Source organism: Galeopterus variegatus, unplaced genomic scaffold (genome assembly GCF_000696425.1).
Source record: "Galeopterus variegatus unplaced genomic scaffold, G_variegatus-3.0.2 Scaffold7066, whole genome shotgun sequence".
Taxonomy (NCBI): Eukaryota; Metazoa; Chordata; class Mammalia; order Dermoptera; family Cynocephalidae; genus Galeopterus; species Galeopterus variegatus.
Window position 1 is genome coordinate 74,217 of NW_007733177.1, and position 20,359 is coordinate 94,575.

General features: G+C 37.9%; 1 protein-coding gene across 1 annotated transcript in view; it reads right to left on the minus strand.

Annotated features, from left to right (window-relative positions):
* Positions 1–8,495: 8,495 nt before the first annotated feature.
* Positions 8,496–20,359, minus strand: part of PDE10A (phosphodiesterase 10A) — a 77,482-nt gene continuing 65,618 nt past the window's right edge. Inside the window, exons 8-10 of the mRNA XM_008591590.1 lie at positions 17,357–17,437; positions 11,941–12,029; positions 8,496–9,038 (exon numbers count right to left, since the gene is read on the minus strand). Coding sequence (XP_008589812.1) covers positions 8,921–9,038; positions 11,941–12,029; positions 17,357–17,437 — 288 coding nt within the window. The 3' untranslated portion in view covers positions 8,496–8,920. The remainder of the gene's footprint in view (positions 9,039–11,940; positions 12,030–17,356; positions 17,438–20,359) is intronic.

The following is a 20,359-nucleotide window of genomic DNA, read 5'->3' on the forward strand; positions in this document are numbered from 1 at the left end:
AGCTAGATTGTTAGCTCATAAATATCCATGAAAGTGTTTCTCCCAAGACTTCATCTACTGAGAATTTCCAAATCTTACATTGAAGGTGAAAAGCAGAGCGTTTGTCTGTTTCTTTCTCTTTGAGTCCCTGCTCTCACCTTCCTGATCTCCAGCAAGGCCAGGATTGAGAAGGCGCATCACTTGTAAGGAACCAGGAGGTCTGTGATCAGGACCTGGACTGGCATCTTGAATGTCATGTAGTCTAATTAGTGAAGCAAGGCACACTTCAGGGTGGCATGATGCTCACACATGCTGTCTCTGAACCCCAGCAGGCCTGAGTGTGCACCCCTGCTTTCTCATTTCTTCTTACTTCTCTGGGTTTCATTTTCATCGTCTTCAAAAGGGGGCAATAACATGCATAACTCACAGAGCTGCTGTGAGACTGTCCATACCCGTAGGATCTAGAGCGCCTGGCGAATAGTCAATGCTCAGTATGCGTTCCCCTTTGTTACCTGGCGTGATGTGCATTACAGCCCCAGCCCCATGATGTGGGGACCTTGAGACAACACATTGAGGAGGGAGCCTGTCACTAATGATGAAAAACAGGGGAAGTTATTTGAATTTTTCAGAATGAGTTAGCTAAACAGAAAACAGAGAGTGAAATTACTCCAGCAGTGAGCACATTATGTGACATATTCACAAAAGGACCTGGGATGCTCAAAGGATGGGTGTGAATTCCACGTGCCTGAGCTGGGGGAGGTGGGAGGCAGCAGGAGATGCATCTGAAGCTCCAGCTGATGAGCTTTAAACAAGTTCAACTTGATTCTGGAGTGAGCACCCAGCAGAAGGCCACCTGGCAAATTTATAGGGGACAATGTCAAGAATATCTCAGGCTGCTTAGCCAATTTATATTTTAAAGCTATTTAGAAAGGTTGGCTTGAGCATATAGCTTTCTTCAAATAATTAAAAGGTTGCCAGATAAAGAGGAAGTGGACTTCTCTAGTGGCTGTAAGTACAGAGCTAGTATGTTGCAATAGAAATCATAAAGCAACAGATTTCAGGCCAACTCTTAATAGAACTTTCTGGCAACTAGAGCTGTCAAATAACACTCTGGTTTGCATTATGGTAGTGTGTTATCTACCACAGGCGCGGTGTGAAGTTGCATGCCCACATATCAGAAAGCGAGTAAGAGATCTTCCACTGGCTGGTGGGAGGTTGTACCAATGACCTCCAAGTCCCACCCCTAACACTCATGATTTCACGTATTCAAAATCCAATTACCCAGAAGACCTAGGAAATGGGGTGTTCTGGTACACAGCTTTTTTAGTTAATGCAAGGTTTAAGCAGGTATATGTCATTTTCTTTATGAATATGATATATTCATGTGTCTCTGTCATTCTGTTTGTTAAAAATGTTCAAATCTTTTTTTTCTTTTTAACGACTATTTACCATGCTCAAGGGGCATTATTCTGAGCAAGAGTTCTATTTTATTAGGGACACAGACATCAGAAAGGCTAGATATTATGTGAATATGTACAATGATCAGGCAGGAATTTGGAAGTTGATACTTCAAATAAATTCCTGATTTTATTTTCTAGTCACTTTCCTTTTGCTCCTCAGTATCTATCCAGGAAAAGTCTAAATATGTGATGGGAGACTTCTTTATCTTTGATGGCGAGCAAAGAGTGTGGGAGGAGGAGAAAAGTATAGAGTGAAGGACATGCTTCTGTTTGGTTTCTGTCTCGTCTAGCTTCCTTTTATGAGAACAGTGTCAATTGTGTATTATTTGGAAAATTTTTTTAATGGTCGTTAAATTTCTGAGATTTTCAGGTCTTCAAATGTGTGGTTTCCTTTCCATCTTTCAGGGACTGTGACTTGAAGACAGTAACTACAGAAAGGACAGAGTGCACAGGAAGCAGTGGCAAGTGGCCGTCGGCGTCGGTGAGACCAAGACGTCAAGTCCAAACCCGCAGAGACAACGTGTCCGCCTCGTGCTCCTCACCTCCCTTCCCAGCTTCCTCCCTTCCAGGCAGTAAGAGCCCAGTAATTATTCGCTGAATAAATGTTTGCTAAGTGTTGCTTCTGGGGATTCCTTTTGCATTAGGAAATAATATGACTGAGAAATGTGATTCTCCTCAGAACTCTTGAGATACAGTAAAGTTGATGGAAAAAATCAAAATGAGGATTCAAAGTCACATCAGCTTTACAGAGTGCCAATCTGCAACTCAAATCGCCAAATGATTTTAAGGATATATTATCTCATGAAATTTACTTTGAATGCAGTAAATACTTTATTCAGCTTTACTCACTGGAAATGAATACATAATAAAAATCCTGTCAGCAATGTGTATAGCGCCATTCATTCGGGGGGCACCCATCAGTGCGCGTTTGGTATTGGGGACGAATTCCATTTTGAGCGCTACCTACATTTTCCTTCTCATTCACAAGGCTGTGGACACTCATATTTAACAATGCAGCAAGTCTTTACTCCAGTAAATTTTTTTTTAATTTAGCTCTAATACGTTTAAAGTGAGGGATGGTCTGAGGATACAAATGAAATTTAACTTTTTGGTCTTAAATATTTATTATTTGCCCACCCACCTGATGGCAAGCAGAGATAGCCAAAATGAAAAAAAAAAAAAACAATTTCTTGAAGTAGAGTTTTAAAAATAAAACCATGAGTGTACTCACTGCTGTGTACAGATTAAGTGAGGCTGAGCCTAGAAAATGTCCTTTACTGTAGCAGAAAGAATCTCAGTACTGACACGCACACACGCACCTCTGCTTCCTGCCCAGCACTTCTCTTCCCGTGTTGATGTTCTCCTAGTGACTGTACATTTGGGTTGTGGCTGAAAAACACTTGGGGAGTGTTCGGGTCACCACTCAATGTGATTATCTCCATCATCTGAAGCAATCGTTCTAAAAAAATGACTGTTTCCCTAAATAGTCCTTGAATGTTTAAAGTTATACAATTTAATTGAAGTTATTAGATCATCTTATAAAATTTAACATTTTATGTTGTTTCATCCTTTCTGCTAGAAAATGAAGCAAATGACAGGTACCTTCTAGGCAAACAAGGCCTGAGATGTTTTCAAATGAATTTTTATAAAATGACTCTTACCTTCCCCACAAATGAGAGCAAATGATAAACGTGAAAAATAATATTTTAAAAACTCTGTATTCAATTATTCACACCAAAGGATATCCATTGAAATTATGAACATTTCTAAATATATTTCATGTATCATACATATATATATATTATATGTATAATTACATATCAACAAAAGATTTCTTGCTGCTCTAAGCATGTAAGTAAATCAAAGATAGATTTTGCGATATAACACCCATATATGCATATATACTGGCTGTTTGAATTATGAATTTATTTACAACTTGCCTCGGTTATAATAAATGATTACTGTTCTATTATACAAACATAACAGTAAAGGTTTCTTTTAAATACAAAGACTGCAAATGAATACATGAAAAAATTACACACATGTACAATATTTATAATTTATAAATGCAAAGTTAAGACCTCTTTAAATTATTGCACTTGCGCATTTTACAAAGATTTTTATATGTCATACATATAAAATCATTTTTTAAAATTTACTAACTCATCAACTATAATAAAGTTGGATATGGTTAGCTTGAAATTCTTTCTTCATCCAAAAGAGAGCCTCTCAAAACTTGGAATACACATCCACTGACTCTACAAACCAGTTTATTATAAGCATTGTATTTTTGATAACACATAACCTGCATTACACTCCAGCAGTGTTTGGTCAGCAAGTAGATGATCATCAGAAAACTCTTACATGTCTTAGTCAGGTATGGATATAGTTATGTCTTTTGCTCATATGTTCAGGTAAAGAAAGTCATCTTTCCTTCTTAGAAAGAGTCAAGATACTGCCATTTGTACAAATTTTGGTAACTGTTTCACAGTGTTTTGGGCAAGCACATAATTTCAAATAGGTAGGGGCATCATATAGAAATACCTTCTATAGATAAATCTATTGTACTTTCAACTTGCACACTAAATGAATACACAGCATATACACCATACAACATGTCATATGGAAAATAATATTCCCATATTTCATTTATATAGGCTATTTGAGATACAGTATCGGACTGGGTATTAAGGTGACTGAAGGAATAAACAAAGGTTGCAATGCCCATGATATATGGACATTTTAGGTGGGCTAGAGTATTAGATAATACTTTTAAAACAACTTACGATAGGAATACAAATTGTCCACTTAAACTTCTGCAAATATACAGTACTTCAAAAATATTAGCTAGGAATTGAAAAATGTAAACCAACTTCCCTATCTGGCAAACTCTGGACTTGGCTGTAAGTTTCTGCCTCGGTCCTTAGTGACATTATTCTGTGCACTTGCAGAACCATGCCGGTCTGCATGCTTTCAGTTAGTTTTCTCATACTTGCAGTAAAGAGCAGGCAGACTATGCACAACTTATAAAATACTACTTTTCACTGTTGGGTTGAGAAAAGAAAAATCAAGTGAAGATAGTAATGCTTCTTTGGATTTTAAACGTGTTTGTTGGGAAACACTAAAGTCTTTCTCTTTGTTGTATCTTCTTAATTTGAAACAAGAACACTGTTGAAACATTTTTTCTTTCTTTTTTGCTATTTTTGTCTTCACACACAATGCAATACATCCAATGCTTAGACAACCAAAATATCCAGTTTTTTAAAAAGACAAAAAATAACAACAAAAAGTGTATATTGCATTGGGTATCACTAATTTAAACTTAATATAAATTTTTAAAGAAGTCAACATATTTGTATCAGGATACTTTGCACATGTAAAAATACAACAGCCATGCACTGACAAGCATGGGGAAACACAACTGATAGCGTATTTGGCTAATTTACATTTACAGTGATTTTTAAATCAGAATAATACTTGCAATAGGAGGGATACACTGAAGTGACTAAATGAATAAAGTCTTTAAAGAATTAAACCCTAAATAAAATCAGCAAAGTATAGAAAGCAAACACATGTTTGAAAATATATAAAGAAGTGATTTTCAGCATCTAAATCATGCTTACGTACCTGAAACCCAAGAAAATCACATCACAATCAGTGTCACAGTTCTTGGAAGTCTTTGCAAGACCGAGTGAATCTGAACAGTTCATTGGTTATAGTCACCAGGGTGTAGGTCAATCAAGTCAAATGAAGGAAAGAAATCAGATGAAGAGAGGATGGTCCTACTCATTTAACTTGATAACATTAAGCAAAGATGTGTCCTTTAAATGTTTTCAATTAAGCAAGAAAAGCAAAATAATGAATATGTGAATGAAGAAGAAAAATTACAGTGTTTAAAATAAAGGCACAGGCCAAGGCATGGTGAATCATTTAGTCCTATTAAAGCTCAAATCTTAATTTTGAGTTAAAAGACCAGGAACACAATATCCAAATCTAACTCTATTTAAAAAGGCAGGTATATAAAGATCTGTGTGTATCCTGTACAAACATATCTAGTGTACATGAACATACCAATAAAGCAAAATTCACTGAGATTGTACAAAATTAAAACTATCTAAAAAGCATGCGAAAAAGAGGAAACCTATACTGAACAAATCTAGTTTCAAATGAACTGCATTTGTTGCTGTGAGAAGCAGCCACTTGGAGCACACTGTAATTGTCTACACAAATCCATTTCCAGTGCAGAAGAGTCAGGAATGAAGACAATGGTGTCTAATATTTCAACGTGGCTGCTTTTTTAAGATTGGTTTCTCATATGCTTCTTGCAACTAAAAAGCCAGGTAATGGATCACAATCCCTACCCTAGCAAAAGGGCCATTTTTGAGAATTAGTTTCCACATCCATTGTATTTTTTAAAAAAGTTTTTCTAATTAATTCTTAGAATCAATTACTAATTAATAAGATGCTTGCATTTTTTAAGGATTTTATTCCACTGCCCAAGTTCAATATTTTATGTTGTTGTTGGCATGCATTTATATTCCAAGAACATTTCTAGTTAAAAAAGTACATTCATGAAGTGTGGAAATATAATGGAATAACTGCATGTAACCATAAAACTTGTCTATTATGCATAAATCAACATAACCAATATAAATTTTTGTAAATCAAACATTCTATATATAATCATAGCTGGTTATCAAATTTATACTGGACAGGGAAATTTGGCTCAATATTAAATACCATCTTAATGAGAAACTTATCAAAAGATCTGATAATAAAAACATCTGCCTGGCTTCTCATATTATTTTTTTAAGCAAAGATCTGGGGAAAAGTTGAGAAACAGAACGCAAAAAAATTTGCATGCTAAACATATCTGCCAAAATACAAAAAATCTCCTGACTGCATGTTTTCCAAAACAAATTATTAACTAAATATCATTGCATCTGGGGTCCTGTTATTTTAGGTAAATTTATGATTCCTGTGTAAATCTTAAACTTGGTAAAAGCAATGTTAACAGTTATGTCAAAATATAGTTGTTTGTTCAAACTGTGTTTCTATTATGACAATATTTCACAAGAAATCCACCAACCAATAAACCCATACACATTTCTTTGGAAAACTGTTCAAAGTAGAGGTCACACAACATTATATACGTGGCTATATCAAATCAAGAGAATTTTCTGTAATACTATTATCAGAACAGCAACCATAAAATGCAAAAATAACCATGAGATTCTCACCCCATTACTGTTTTCTATATCAAGAGGCAAAATTAATGAATTCCTTTAAAATCCTTTAAGTTAAACAAGAATCTTAAACGGTATTCCCCCCCTTCTGCAATTCAATCTCCAAGTTAAATTAAATGACTAAATAAATTTTTGTGATTAAAACTGTATTCCGTGGTATCCAGTTGCACAAATTTGTATGCAGAAAATTATGCAACTTTTTAGAACTCAGTTCTGTGCATACAATAACATGAAAAATGGCATTTTCTCAGTTCCTTATCAAGTAATAATATACGTTTTCCAACATAAAAAAAGCACCACTTTTGACGAATGGGGCTGATGTTTACTTTTCATACATGTTTGCTTCTCTCTCCTTCTCTCTCTCATATATACATGTGTGTATATAATATATATACACGTGTGTATGTCTGCATACATACATATGAGTGTGTATCATATATACATCTATGTGAGTGTGTGTCTTCATGCATTACATCCACACATACAGGTTTGTGTGTGTATCTAGCCACAGTGGTATTCCTCTCTCTTTAGTCATTACATTTTACTTCATACTGTATAATTACAATTGCAGATGGAGCTCCATGTAGGGAAGGTGGCAACTTTCAGCAGGCCATAAGGAAACTGAACACGTAGTGTTAACTTTAAAATAAGAACAATGTTTATCTATAGCCAACTTCACTACAACATAAATAAACCATGTTGTAAAAACCTCTAATTTAATTGTGCAGAACCCAGCTCATATGAACAACAACATGGAAAGTATTGAATGTGTAGAAGCATATGCTAAAACTTTATTATGTTAAAAGGCTTATTCTAGTTTCCTGCCATGTGACTAGTGACTAAGCTTTTTGTTATGGATTGGACTGTCACTCCTGAGACTCTAATTCCTTCGGGTTAGAGCGAATCACAGGTCTGGAGGCTACTGTGCCATTGTGCTAAAAAATCTAAATTTAAAGTATAAATATGCACCAGAAGTAATTGCCTTATAATATTTGTAGGAAGGGGTCCAGAGTATTACTTTTGTATTTTTCAAAAAATGTACATTGCGCAGTAATGTTAGTCAACCATAAGTTGTATGGAAGAAACTATCTAAACCACAGGTTTCTATGTAGATACCTGATCTGTGAGAAGGGTCAAGGGAACAGAAATGTGGAGCAATGTGACTGCACTGCCACCTTCTTCAACTTCCATGCCATGGACATAAAGCTTATGAAATATAATTTCAGAGCATAAGGATCCAATGGGAGATGAACGTAGCAGATCAAAGTAAAATTACAGAAGACCTATATTTTATGGACTAATTCGCATTTAAGAAAAATTATGGCACTTTAATTAAATAATTTTTAGAATAAAACTTCCATTTTGAATGTGAGTCTGAAATTTTGCAATGGTCAAAGTGAAAATATAAAGAAATCATTATTAAAAATTCACATTTGTACGTTAAAAAAATTTACATGCCTTTCTTTTATTTTGTTTTTTTATGCAAAGGGTTCAGTAAATTCGCCAAGACTAAAAAAAAAGAAACAATTTTTAAATGACTCTTTGACATCCTTTGAATGAATTTTGAAGTTATGAAACTTACTGTGATGTACAACTGTATCTCTTCTCAAAAGGACAGAAAGTCTACTTTCCCTTAGTCTTTAGTGTAAAGAATATACTGTGATCTGCCTAACTAAATTCAGAAAGCTCTGACGTGGGGAGCTGACTCCCCATCACTTCTTCCTCTGCAGCCTCAGTGGCACTAGTTCCGAGGCTGTGGGCTACAATTCGAGTTAATCACAAGTAGGTCACACGTGAACACTCACAACAGTAATGTGTAAAATTCCTATTTATAGCCAACAACATCAAAGCAACACTGTGTTAATCCAAAGTACAATACCACCATAGTACCATTTCAACCCTCACTAGAAAGACATAACGGAAAGTACCCTTCTCAGTAATTTCTGTCCATTTCCAGAAGGCCTCAGCAAACCAGCCTGTCAGGAAAGGCCAGTTTGCAAGTCAAATGGAATCACCTGGCCAGCTGGCTTCTGCACATGGGGGTCCTGTTGTTTACTGTCTGGGACACACTACACATGAGACCAGCGGGACTTCACATATTTACTTGATGTACCTTCTTGGAGAGGTCTGCACCCCAGTTACCAGGTGAAGGTTTTCCCCCCCACAAAAATAAAAGGAAAAAAAGTCAAAGAAGCAAGATGGGAATCTTGAGGCTGGACGGCATGTCTGCGCCGGTCAATGATCGATCTTAACAGGCAGCTTCTCAGAGGTCCCTTGGGCCGCGGATGGGGACGAGATCCATACCGCACTCTCCTCCCCGCGAATCACCTTCTCCCACTGACTAAGATTATCCCTAGGGATAAAAGATGCAGTTACAGGCAAAGTTTAGAAAAGCATTTCTGAACTCCGTCTCAAAAATTAACCAACAGTCCTATGTTGTAACTAAGCATAATGGCTTTTTGCGGTGCCTTTCTGACTGACAAAAACCAGAGTGATGCGGTCAGGCAGGCTTGCAAGATGTTTCCTCAAGAAAGAGCGTAAGAGCCACCAAAGAAAGCATCAGGGGCTCCTTGTCCCATCAGCTCCAGACTGCAAAGGCAAAAAGCAATGCTGGGGCTCAGGATATGTCATTTCTTAATCAGTTATAAGGATCAACTTGAACTGGGAATGCCCCTAGGACTTACTGCTGAGGAATACGCAGGATAAACAGCAAGGAAGGAAGGCACAGAGCAGCAAGAACATTCAGGAACAGCATGAACGGCCAGAGGCTTCACATGCGGAGGGGTGGGAACAGTGAGGCTCCCAGGAGGCCTTTGTAAACCCTACCACGTGACACTTGAAGCTGGGGAGTGTCCTTATTTTGAACACTGTGTCATATATACAGTCATCTTAAGTTACACCTGGCAAAACTTTTGAAATGTCCTTGTTACAATAAAACCGTATTTGTGTTCTGGTGATCTCGCATCTGAAGCACAGCCTCACTTCTCCCCCACTCCTCTAATCTCTCTCAATATTTTTAGTTCAAATGTCACAGGCACCGTCGTCATCTTCAATGGTGTGATCAACACCACTGCACAGCCACCACCTTGCTTGGCACGGCTGACCTGGCAGGGCTCCTGTCAGCACTGCTTTCTTATATGCAAAGTCAGAATCAGAAGGGAACCTTGGCATTGGCAAACACAAAATTCATACAAAACACAATTTTAAAATTCTTCCCCCAAATTCCTTTTACCAAATATGCTAAGACAACTTTGGACAGAAGAAATCCCTAAAATATAAACTGAAAAGTATAATGCTTTTAACTTTTATACCATATCATCAGGTATCAATTTCGAGATCCTAGAGATTTTCTGATGTATTGGTAAAAGGCACACACTAATTTTGGTATGTTCCCTTGAATACCAATGATACATGATAAATTTCTTAAGTTAATAAAATTTAAATAGCCTTTAAGTGATTGTGTGGTTCAGTCCAGTATACTGAAGCAGCAATGCATCAAACATGCCAGAAGAGCTGGACACCATATCCTCAGAGCTTTCAAAGTGAAGTACATCAATAACCTATTCCCATGCTTGATAATCATAGTAAGCATTTATTCTGCTGGTTTAGAAATATTTAGCATAAAACACAGAGAGTTTTTGAATATGTAATGACCTTTGAATATTGCTTAGGATTTTTTTTAACATATTTGGATTTAAATTGATATTCTAATTTCTCTTTAATGGTGCATTGCCTTTTACAACCTAATTCCAGCAAGAATGAGTCCTAGCTCACACTCCACATTGTCCATTATGGCTTAACCCTCATGTAATAAGATAAGATTTTAATAAACTAACCACTAATTAAAGTCAGTTAAGGCTCAACAAAACAAGCTGGGATGTTACATTTATCTCCACAGGAGTAGAGAGGAAACAGAACCATTTTTTAAACAGGAAAAAGACAAGATTTTTTTTTAATGTTCTTGCTTGTTGGTTTTGTTTTCCTTTTAGAAACAGCCCATAAAATAAGATTCAACAGCAGAGAATGGGAAAACACTCTTTAGGTTTTTGGTTTTGTTTAAAGCTATCTGGCCAAATGTCTGTCCTCTGTCCTCCCATGGAGCATCTCCTCCAACCCCCACGTTTGGTTATGGCTAGTTAGAAACAATTCACCAAGAGAACTCACACACACAGCTGCTTGGCCGTCGCCCTTTGCCTTCCTCAGAGGGAACTTCTTTTAAAAGTAAAATAGAAATATTTTTAAAATTCCAATGTTCTTAACTGAGTTCAGTCCTCAAAAAAGATGAGGAAAGGACAGGGAGAAATCTAAAGCTAGAACAGGTAACAGATGGCTTCTACTTCTGCTTAGAAATTAAAAAAAAAAAAAAAAACCCTTAAAGCGGAGGGGATCCCCATTCAAGTTTCCTCTCTCTTGCATTTAAGCAATAAACTATGTAATTTAAGTTGAGCCCCTTTCCTAATAAGCACCCCTGAACAGACATTGCTGTCCTGTCTTTCTGAAAACTGTACTAAATGGGAAACATCTGCATTAAACAAAAACAAAAAGACCTTTTCATTCCTTTTTGGTGAATGAGTGACTTTGAATAAATACTCTTCACATATACAAGTACTTACGTAGTATACTGTTTAAGAGACACACCCTGGCCTTGAGATCAATGATCGCCATAAGGCCCACTCCAGCATCTCGCAGGACAGACGCCAGGTGTCACTTAGCAGTATGTTACCATCTAGCCTGGGGATTTCCAGCAGACAAGGACCCCTCAGCAAAGATGCACCTCTCATGAACCTTATAGCAAAAGGCACTCTTATAAGAACAACTTAAACCCCTTTCTGAAAGAGACACCTGGTAACCGACCCAGACTGAATACAGGTTTAAGAAAGGAGCAAAGATCTCCCGAACTCTGAAAATAGTCACTGGACGGAGACCCTCCAGGTCAGGTGGGTTCCCACCTGCTCCCGCCCTCTGTCTTGTAAGAGCACTGCCAGAACAAACTGCTTGAGCATCAGATGGTGGCGACAACTCATCTTTGATAAGAATCAGACAGAAGGGGAGAAGTTGCTCCCATGGAAGCTGGTTAACTAGGACCACCTGAGACCCTTGAACACGACAACCTGATATCTAAGCAAACACATAGCACATAAAATTATATTTATGGTATACTGTAGATAAGACACATATGCATGTTGATGGAGTAAAAAATCATATACAGAGTCTTAGGTTTTTTAAAAAATAACATTACAGCACAGTGTACATACCTGCATGCTTTAAGGAGAGGCTTGGTGGGAGGGAGGATCTGGGTCAGGGTGGTATAGCAGGGAATGGCTACCGCATTGTAGAATCCGAGCTGCCGCGGTACAGAAATCATGGAAGAGAAACAAAATTGAACATTAGCAACTCTAGTAGTACTTATATTTCTTAAGTGAATTTCCTGTTTCTGAAGTCTAGCTATAAAATGAAATGTTCTAGTTTTGCTGTATGTGATATTTGGGCTCAAATGAATACTATTGTAGAATGCATTTTAAAGTGTGTTAAAATACATTCTAGAAATAAAACAAAAATTTAATACACATTATAAAGTTAATACCTATTGACATGTAAAACCCACGTGCATTAAATGAGATTCTATAGATCAGTGAAGTTATAACTAAAGTCCTGTTCTTATTTCTGGTCAAATTTCGTGCTCTACCATAGACATTTAAATATCAAACTGGCTTTTCTTCTCTATGTGTGACTCTCTTCTGACTTCGCGTTCAGGAATTCCTACGGTGTGTTCTGTCTGGCTGTCTTCTGCCCTTGGCTTTGGTACCTTCCTTGGTCTCTTCATATTTTATGCATCCTCCCACCCCTTTTTTAGACCTACAACAAACGCCACTGATTTTCTCATAGCTCTCTCAGGTTATCATTCTCTCAATGCATTAGATGTCACAGTTTTAAAGTCTGTATTACTTTAAAAAAATATTAAAGAACACTTTATTAGGAATTCTAGGCCACTGTGAAAATAAATGATACTACCTCAGACTGGCCTGCTACCAGATGATTAGCCAGAGAACACAGATTGTCTACCTATCAATAAATAACTGCCAAGTGGTTAATAATATGTGCAAGATAAAATTGACTGCCTGGATGAGGTGACCCCCCAAAACCACAGCTTACCAAGTTCATTAAAAACCTGAATTGCAATGAGATGCATCAAAGGATGCAGAATGATCAAATCTACATGGTCACTTTTAGTTTTCTCCTAAGTCTTTCACCACAGCAATCTTACTAAAATAATGCCTGTGCGTTTCCATTTTTAACTTTATGATTCACGCAGAGATTTTCTTATTCTAATATTGAGCAGATGTCATGGGGCAGAAGATTCCAAGAAAGAGATTAGTTATTGGAAAGTAGACATTTCGTTATTATGGCAAAGAATAATTTCATAGTAATCAACAATTTAGAGTAGTATAGTTGGTAAAATATTAGCTGATCAAATGAACTTGGAGTTTTGGCAAGACACAAACTATTACCTTAATTAAAAACTAGAACAGAACCCATACTCTGACAGTATTAGTGAGAAATTTTCAGCTATCCTATACATTCTGTTGGGACGGCTGTTGAAATACTTGGAAAGAAAAAAATGTTAGATGCCTATTTTAAATCATATAAGAAAATAAATTCCAAATGAATTAACAAATCAATGTAAAGTAATGAAACAAAAAAAGTAACTCATGAAAATATAAACAAATAATTAAATAACCTCAGAGTGGGAAAGGACTTTTAAAATATGACATGAAAAGCAGAAAACTGATAGGAAAGACTAATAGCTGTGACTCCATATTTAGAAAAGTTCCATAAACAATGTTAAAATTTAGTTGAACTACAAAATAGACGGTTCCTGATTTACAATGGTTCAGCTTAGGGTTTTTTGACTTTATGCGCAAAAGCAACACATTCAGTAGAAACCGTACCTCGAGTGCCCATACAACCATTCTGTTTTTCACTTTCAGGATAGTATTCAATACATTACATAAGATAGTCAACACTTTATTATAAAATAGGCTTTGTATTCGAAGATTTTGCCCAACTGCAGGCTAATGCAGATGTTCTGTGCATGTTTAAGGTAGGGTAGGCTAAGCTAAGCTATGATGTTTTGTAAGTTAGATGTACTGAATGCATTTTTGACTTACACTATTTTCAACTTATAAATGGGTTTATCAGAAGTAACCCCACTGTAAATGCAGGAGCATCTGTGTATTTGTAGCATGCATGATAGGTATGTCAGATTCACTTTTAAATAAAGAAGAAAAAATGAGCATCTCATCAAAAAAAAAAACTAGCTAGGGACACGAGTGGAGGCAATGACCATGAGCAAAGTATTCAACCTCTTTGATGTGCTGGTGCCCTCTACGAGCTGTAGACTTTTCTAAACTTCAGTATGAATAAACTTTAAATAAAGTAGGAAAATTTGAGAACATATCTAAAACCATCATCTCATCTTGTAAATGTTTAAAAATGTTTTCTAAACAAATTCTATACTATAATCATTTGTCCATAACTAACTTCCTCATTATGCCATTAGAAGATTGGTGGTTTAAGAAGACTATGATCTGTAATTAAGAAATAATTAATCACACCACACATACACCATGCAAAAGTAACAGGGAATAAGAACTCTCAAAATGTTAAAAAAATTAACATAAATTATATAGTAAGTCCTGGAAAAAGAATAGTTAATGTCAATTTATGCTGAGACGAGTCTCAAAATGTTCTGAAATATTAAGCATTATCTGTTAGAAAAAAATGGACCTGACTCAAAATCTATGTTACTCTCCAGAAAACATTTTTGTATAGCCAATGACAAAATATTTTCTGCTTGTTAAAATTATTAACAATTCAAATTCAGCCATCCCATCTTTTTGAAGTCAGAAAAGAAAGCCCACTTAATGCAATCATATCAGTAGAAAAAAGTGATGGCAAGGACAGCTGTGAATTCTTTAAATCCACTGAGGATTTCCTAACCTTGGTCTTACTATTCCCAAACTCCTTCTGAATGAAGAAGGTTCTAGGTTCTGACCACTGAGAACTAAATCCTCCCAGCCAACAATACAGCCATACCCTCAAGGTTTCTTTTTTAGGTTTGCAGCACTGGGAACAAAATCAGAGGTTTGAGTTGGCCCTCAAACCCAGATTAAAAGTACAAACCCTTTTATTTAATTAATTTATTTATTGTTTCTATTTATTTAATTTTATTTTAATTTATTTTATTTATTGACTCAAAATTGATTATATATATTTTGGGGGTTCAACACTGAGATATGTTGATCAAATCAATATTACTAGCATATATATTGTTAAAAATCATGATTATTCTTTATGCCCCTTGTCCAATCTCTCCCCATCCCCCTCTCTCTCCCCATCCCCCCTTCTAATTACCCTAGATTTCTTCTCTCCTTCTGATAGAATAATGGTTACTCTGTTGATTTGTTGCCTAGATGATCTGTCCAATGCTGAGAGGTGTGATCAGGTCCCCCAATATTATTGTAGAGCAGATGCTTCTTCTGTAACTCTGAAATGGGCTTTGTGGAGAGAGACATCCTCTTCTTTTCTATCTCTGCTGGTGACTGTCCTTGTGTCAATGCATTCCAGCGCTGGCGGACCATCTGTGTGGTGGTTGTGTCATCTAGCCATTTTTGCAGCAGCCATGGTTATTGTGGTGGCTGTGGTGGGCCACTCACATGGAGGTGATATTTTTGGCATGCTCCTTGGTGCTGGCAGTGTGCCTGGCTGTGGGATGTGTCTGTTCTCTGGCTCCATGCCTGGGTCCCTGGGTGGGCCCCGAGGCACTGGTACCGTGTGCCTGGTTGTGGCAGGGGGGGTCCAGTCCCCTTCTCCATGCCTCAGGTCAGCCTTGAGGCACTGGCAAAGTGTGGCTGGTTGTGGGAGGGGGGTCTGGTCCCTAGCTCCAAGCCCTGGGTCCCTGGGTGGGGTCACAAGACACTGGTGGTGTGCCTGGTTGTGGGCAGGGTCAGGTCCCCAGCTCCATGACTCAGGTCCCCAGATGGGCCCTGAGGTGCTGGTGTGGTGTGCCTGGTTGTGGGAGGGGGCTCCAGGCCCTTTCTCTATGCCTTGGGTCCCCAGGCAGGCTCCAAGGTGCTGGCACAGTGGGGCTGGTTGTGGGAGGGGGGTCCAGGTCCTGGATCCAAGCCCTGGGCCCCCAGGAGGGGCCAAAAGGTGCTGGCTGTGTGCCTGATTGTGGGAGAGGGGGTCCGGTCCCCTTCTACATACCTCAGGTCCCCTGGCGGGCCCTGAGTCACTGGCATGGTGTGCTTGGTTGTGTGCAGGGGGTCTGGTCTCCTTCTCTATGACTGAGGTCCCTGGGTGAGCCCTGAGATGCTGGCGCGGTGTACCTGGATGTGGGGGTGGGGGCTGGTCCCTGGCTCCAAGTCTCCAGTTCCAAGGCGGGCCGGGCCCCAAGGTCCTCGTGGTATGGCTGGGCCAGAACTAAGTTTTTGTCCTTTGCTTACTTCTAAAATGGGGGAACCTCCTGTGGGAACCAGTACTTGAGCTGTGTGGATAAGCTAAATTGCTGCTTTGCTGCTCTTTCCCTAGGGAAGGCTTTTTGTGCAGCTCAGTGTTTACTGCTTGACCTTATAGGTACTTCCGGTTCTCCAGAGACCCAGTGGATCAGGGTTGTACAGAAACTCTAATTTGGGCCTGAGTTTTTTCATCAAACTGCACCCCATGTAGTTCTGCATTCGCGAGCAGTCTCCTCTGAGTGGTCCTGCACTGATTGGGGGGCAGATAGGCTGTCCTTGCTATGTCTCAGTGTTCCCCCAGTGGGCCTGTCTCCCCCACTGCCCATGCTCCAAACTCTTCCCATGGGATGGGCCCTGTGCTGGTCCCTTGCAATGACTCACCGGTCTTTGAATGACTCCCTTTTTACAGCTATTCTGGCTCCTCACTCCTGCGTGGGTCCACGTGAACCCTATTAGTGGTCTTGCTGTCCTGGGGGCTGCCAAGGCCCTCCTCTCCCCTGCCACCTCCAAGCAACTCCACCTGACAAGCACAGCTGTGGCTTCTGCTGGCTCCTGCTCCATGCGCTCAGCAGCTCCAGCCTTAAAGTGGCCTTGGCCTGAAATGCTCAGAGCAATTTTTTCTTCCTCTCATCGTGGCTTCTCCCACCTTCATGAACTCCATAGGTCTCTCCTCTTCCCCTGAGCTCCAGCAGCCCCAGGTTGGCTGATGTTACATTTTTATAGTTGTAAATTGGTTGATTTGTGGGAGACAGTGACACTGGGAACCTTCTATTCTGCCATCTTGACCAGACTCACAAACTCTTCTAGAATGTACTCTCATCACACAAATGAGATACCTAAGAGTGTCTTAGCAGCCCCTATAGGATAAATTGATAAAGTTTCTACCTTAATCACCAGACCTGGGAGCCTGGTCGATTAGCTCACTTGGTTAGAGTGTGGTGCTGATAACACCAAGGTCAAGGGTTTGGATCCCCTTACCAGCAACCACATCCCCCAAATTAAAAAAATTTTTTAAAAAATCACCAGAATGGGAATGACCCATTCCCTGAAACCAAACAAAAGATGGATATGATTTCTATTCACGTATGATTTTATGACCGTCTTGAACACTATTTGACTTTAACAATAGCAATTTGACTTTCATAATACATACCTGGCCTTGTGGGACTTCATTCTTCTTGTCTCTGTCCATCATAGGAATAGGCTGTATTCCCAATTTCTTCATTTCATCACCCTAAGATAAACAGGAGGAAAATCTCAAATAGTTATAAAATTTTTGTATTAATGAGTTGCTCCCTTTATTCATTAATTTTCTTCAAAACAAATATTTCTGGTTATTAACCAAAGAAATATGTCACAATAATAATAAACTTAATATATTATTGTTTGGTGTTTTATCCTGATATTCTCCTGTACTGCATTACCAGAGACCCAGCCATCTCTTCTGGTTTCATTTTGCAGAAATCGGTAAAAATTATAAGAGGAAATACAATAAATAGGAGGAACAATAACAACAAAATATGGAATAACCTCAAGGACTTTCTCGCTTTCAGATGATCTTCCATGTGCATTGAACTGGGCGGAGCTAGGCTTTAGAGAGGAATATTGACAGAGAAGAATAAACAACAGTCTGCTGAAATGTGTTAGTAAAGATACAGTATAATTGATTACATTTTCGAATTCACAACTATAGATAATACTTGATAAAGATTTACTATGTTACAGGCTCTGAGCTAAATCATTTGTAAACATTATCTCATTTAATCCAGTGGAATACTATGAGGTAGATATATTTTCCCCATTTTATAGACTTTAAAAATTATTTTGCTTTTTAATTATTTGTCAAAGTTAAAGCTTCTTAAAATCTTCTTCCTTAGCATTTCCTATTTTTTCTAACTCTTCCCTGACATTTCTTTATTATTCTAGTGGTTTTAATTATGCTTGTTTTCTGAAATCAGAAGTATACACTAAAAACTCCCTAGATTTGCTAAAATAGGGTCTAGAAACAAATTGCTATAACCCTCATCAAGAATTTTTCAGTACGTGACAAAGGTACTTGTCCTAACAAAGTAAAGGCACTTGAAGCACAGCTTCTACTCTATTGTTATGACTTTAAATATTAAAAACAATGTTTCTCAAATTTTTTTCTTTTCTATCCTAAAAATGAAACATACTAAGTCTCTTGCAGTCCAATGCAGAAATAGATTTTTAAATAAACAATGATTTGAATATGTACTTCGAACAAGGATAAATGTTAAAAAGGAAAACACCTGAGTGCTCGGACCATTTACACAATGGAGTGCTGAGCTAGTCCCGGGCATGAAGGGAAGGTAGAGGGGTGGGGAGAGAACTGTAGGCAGAGAGACTGCAACAAAAACCTGATGACAACTAGAGAGGTGGAGTCAGCACACCCAGAGGGGCTAGGATACACCTACAGAGGCAGTGGGCAGGGGTATGGAAACATGGGGCTCTGCACAACAAGTTCATGATTTTGGTCTTCATCACAGCAGCCTCAGAAGATTTGAAGCAGGGTATTGATGCAATCAGAATTATTATTACCCCTATTAAATGCATTAACTGAGACACAAATAATCACAAAACTGGCCCAAGGTTATATACAAAGTACCAAGGCAGGATTTTAAGTTCATGCAATGTGACACCAAAGACCACACTCTTAATTACTGTTATACTCATTCTAGAAGGTAAAAGCAAGGAATCCAGGAAAAATGTTGCAATAATTTCAAGGTGTGATGGTCTGAGGTAGGTAGGGGAGTGAATGACTGTGGGGATGGATAAAAGAGAACAGACTTTATGTATATTTAGACCCACTGGCAGGATTTTTTGATTATACTCCTGCTTCCTCCCATGGACTATAAGGTCCTTGAAGACTGCGACTTTGAACTTGCTGGCAGCTTAATATTTGTGGACTGAATAATCAATGAGGAGTAGTATAAAGGGGAAAATCACATTACATATCTGTCACATTTTGTTTCACATTTTAAAATACTAATATAGTTGTTAATGTATTAAATATATCATAGCTGGTTGAAATTACGTGCAAAAGAGTGAGTTTGATTCAGACCAGTTTTCCTATATTTATAGAATGTACTCTAGGTTACTACTTTAAGACTGTTGATTGTGATGATAAAGTCAAATATTACATGTAGTTCAGACATGTACATCTAAAACTATCTTCCTATTTGAGCCTGATGGTAACTAGGTTCTGACACACAATAAAATAAAGAAAAAAGGTCATGCAAGAGCATGCACGCACAATACACAGGCATTCTGGAGAAATAACGCCATGAGTATAATCAATGCAAGGTCTATGGTCCTCATGCAATAAAAATTCTTTGGCTTTACCACTATGAAACAATTAAACATTATAAACTATCCTACTATACTTGTGGCTGAACGATTTGCTGGTTTTTATGCTTTAGAGCCACCTGAGATATATGGTTGAATCATCAACTACGAAACTCTTTGCCCTCCAAATTTACTTTTATTTCTCCAAACCAAAAGAGGCACCCCTAAGAATTTATAGCTTTGTTTTCATAAGTAATCTTTGAATGTGCAGGACATAGGTATTTGTGATTCATTTGAGCAGGAGAATTACATTCTACTTAGACAATTCAGAAAGCAAACTGACGGTAAAATGCATGCTATGATCATTTAGTCAGTCAGTCAAGAGAATGTATTAATGCATTCATTTACATGTTTCAGGGGTATCATGAATTAATGCTCCATACATTCTACATAACTCATAATTTGCAGGTGAGTCAACCATTGGGCATATTTACACATTCTCATATATCTATGGTACAAAATAATTATTCTACTCAATCTCTAACTGCAGGCAGATATAGCCCATGATATTATGAGTCCCTCTGAGTGCTTTGTCCGGTGCTTATCTAAAGAAGATGTCCAGTAATGTTTATTGAATCAATGAACAAAAGATCAGCTATTAAGTAAAGGAAATTGTTGCACTACTGTCCAGTGAATAAGTTTCTAAACTCTTTTGGTTGAGACCAGAGAATTTACACACATATTCACTCAAGTAAGATGTAAGAGAAGAATAATTCTCATTTTGTATCCGCATAGTTGTTAAATCCTTTATCAAATGTGACTGAACATAGTTTTCTGAAATTATTAGCAA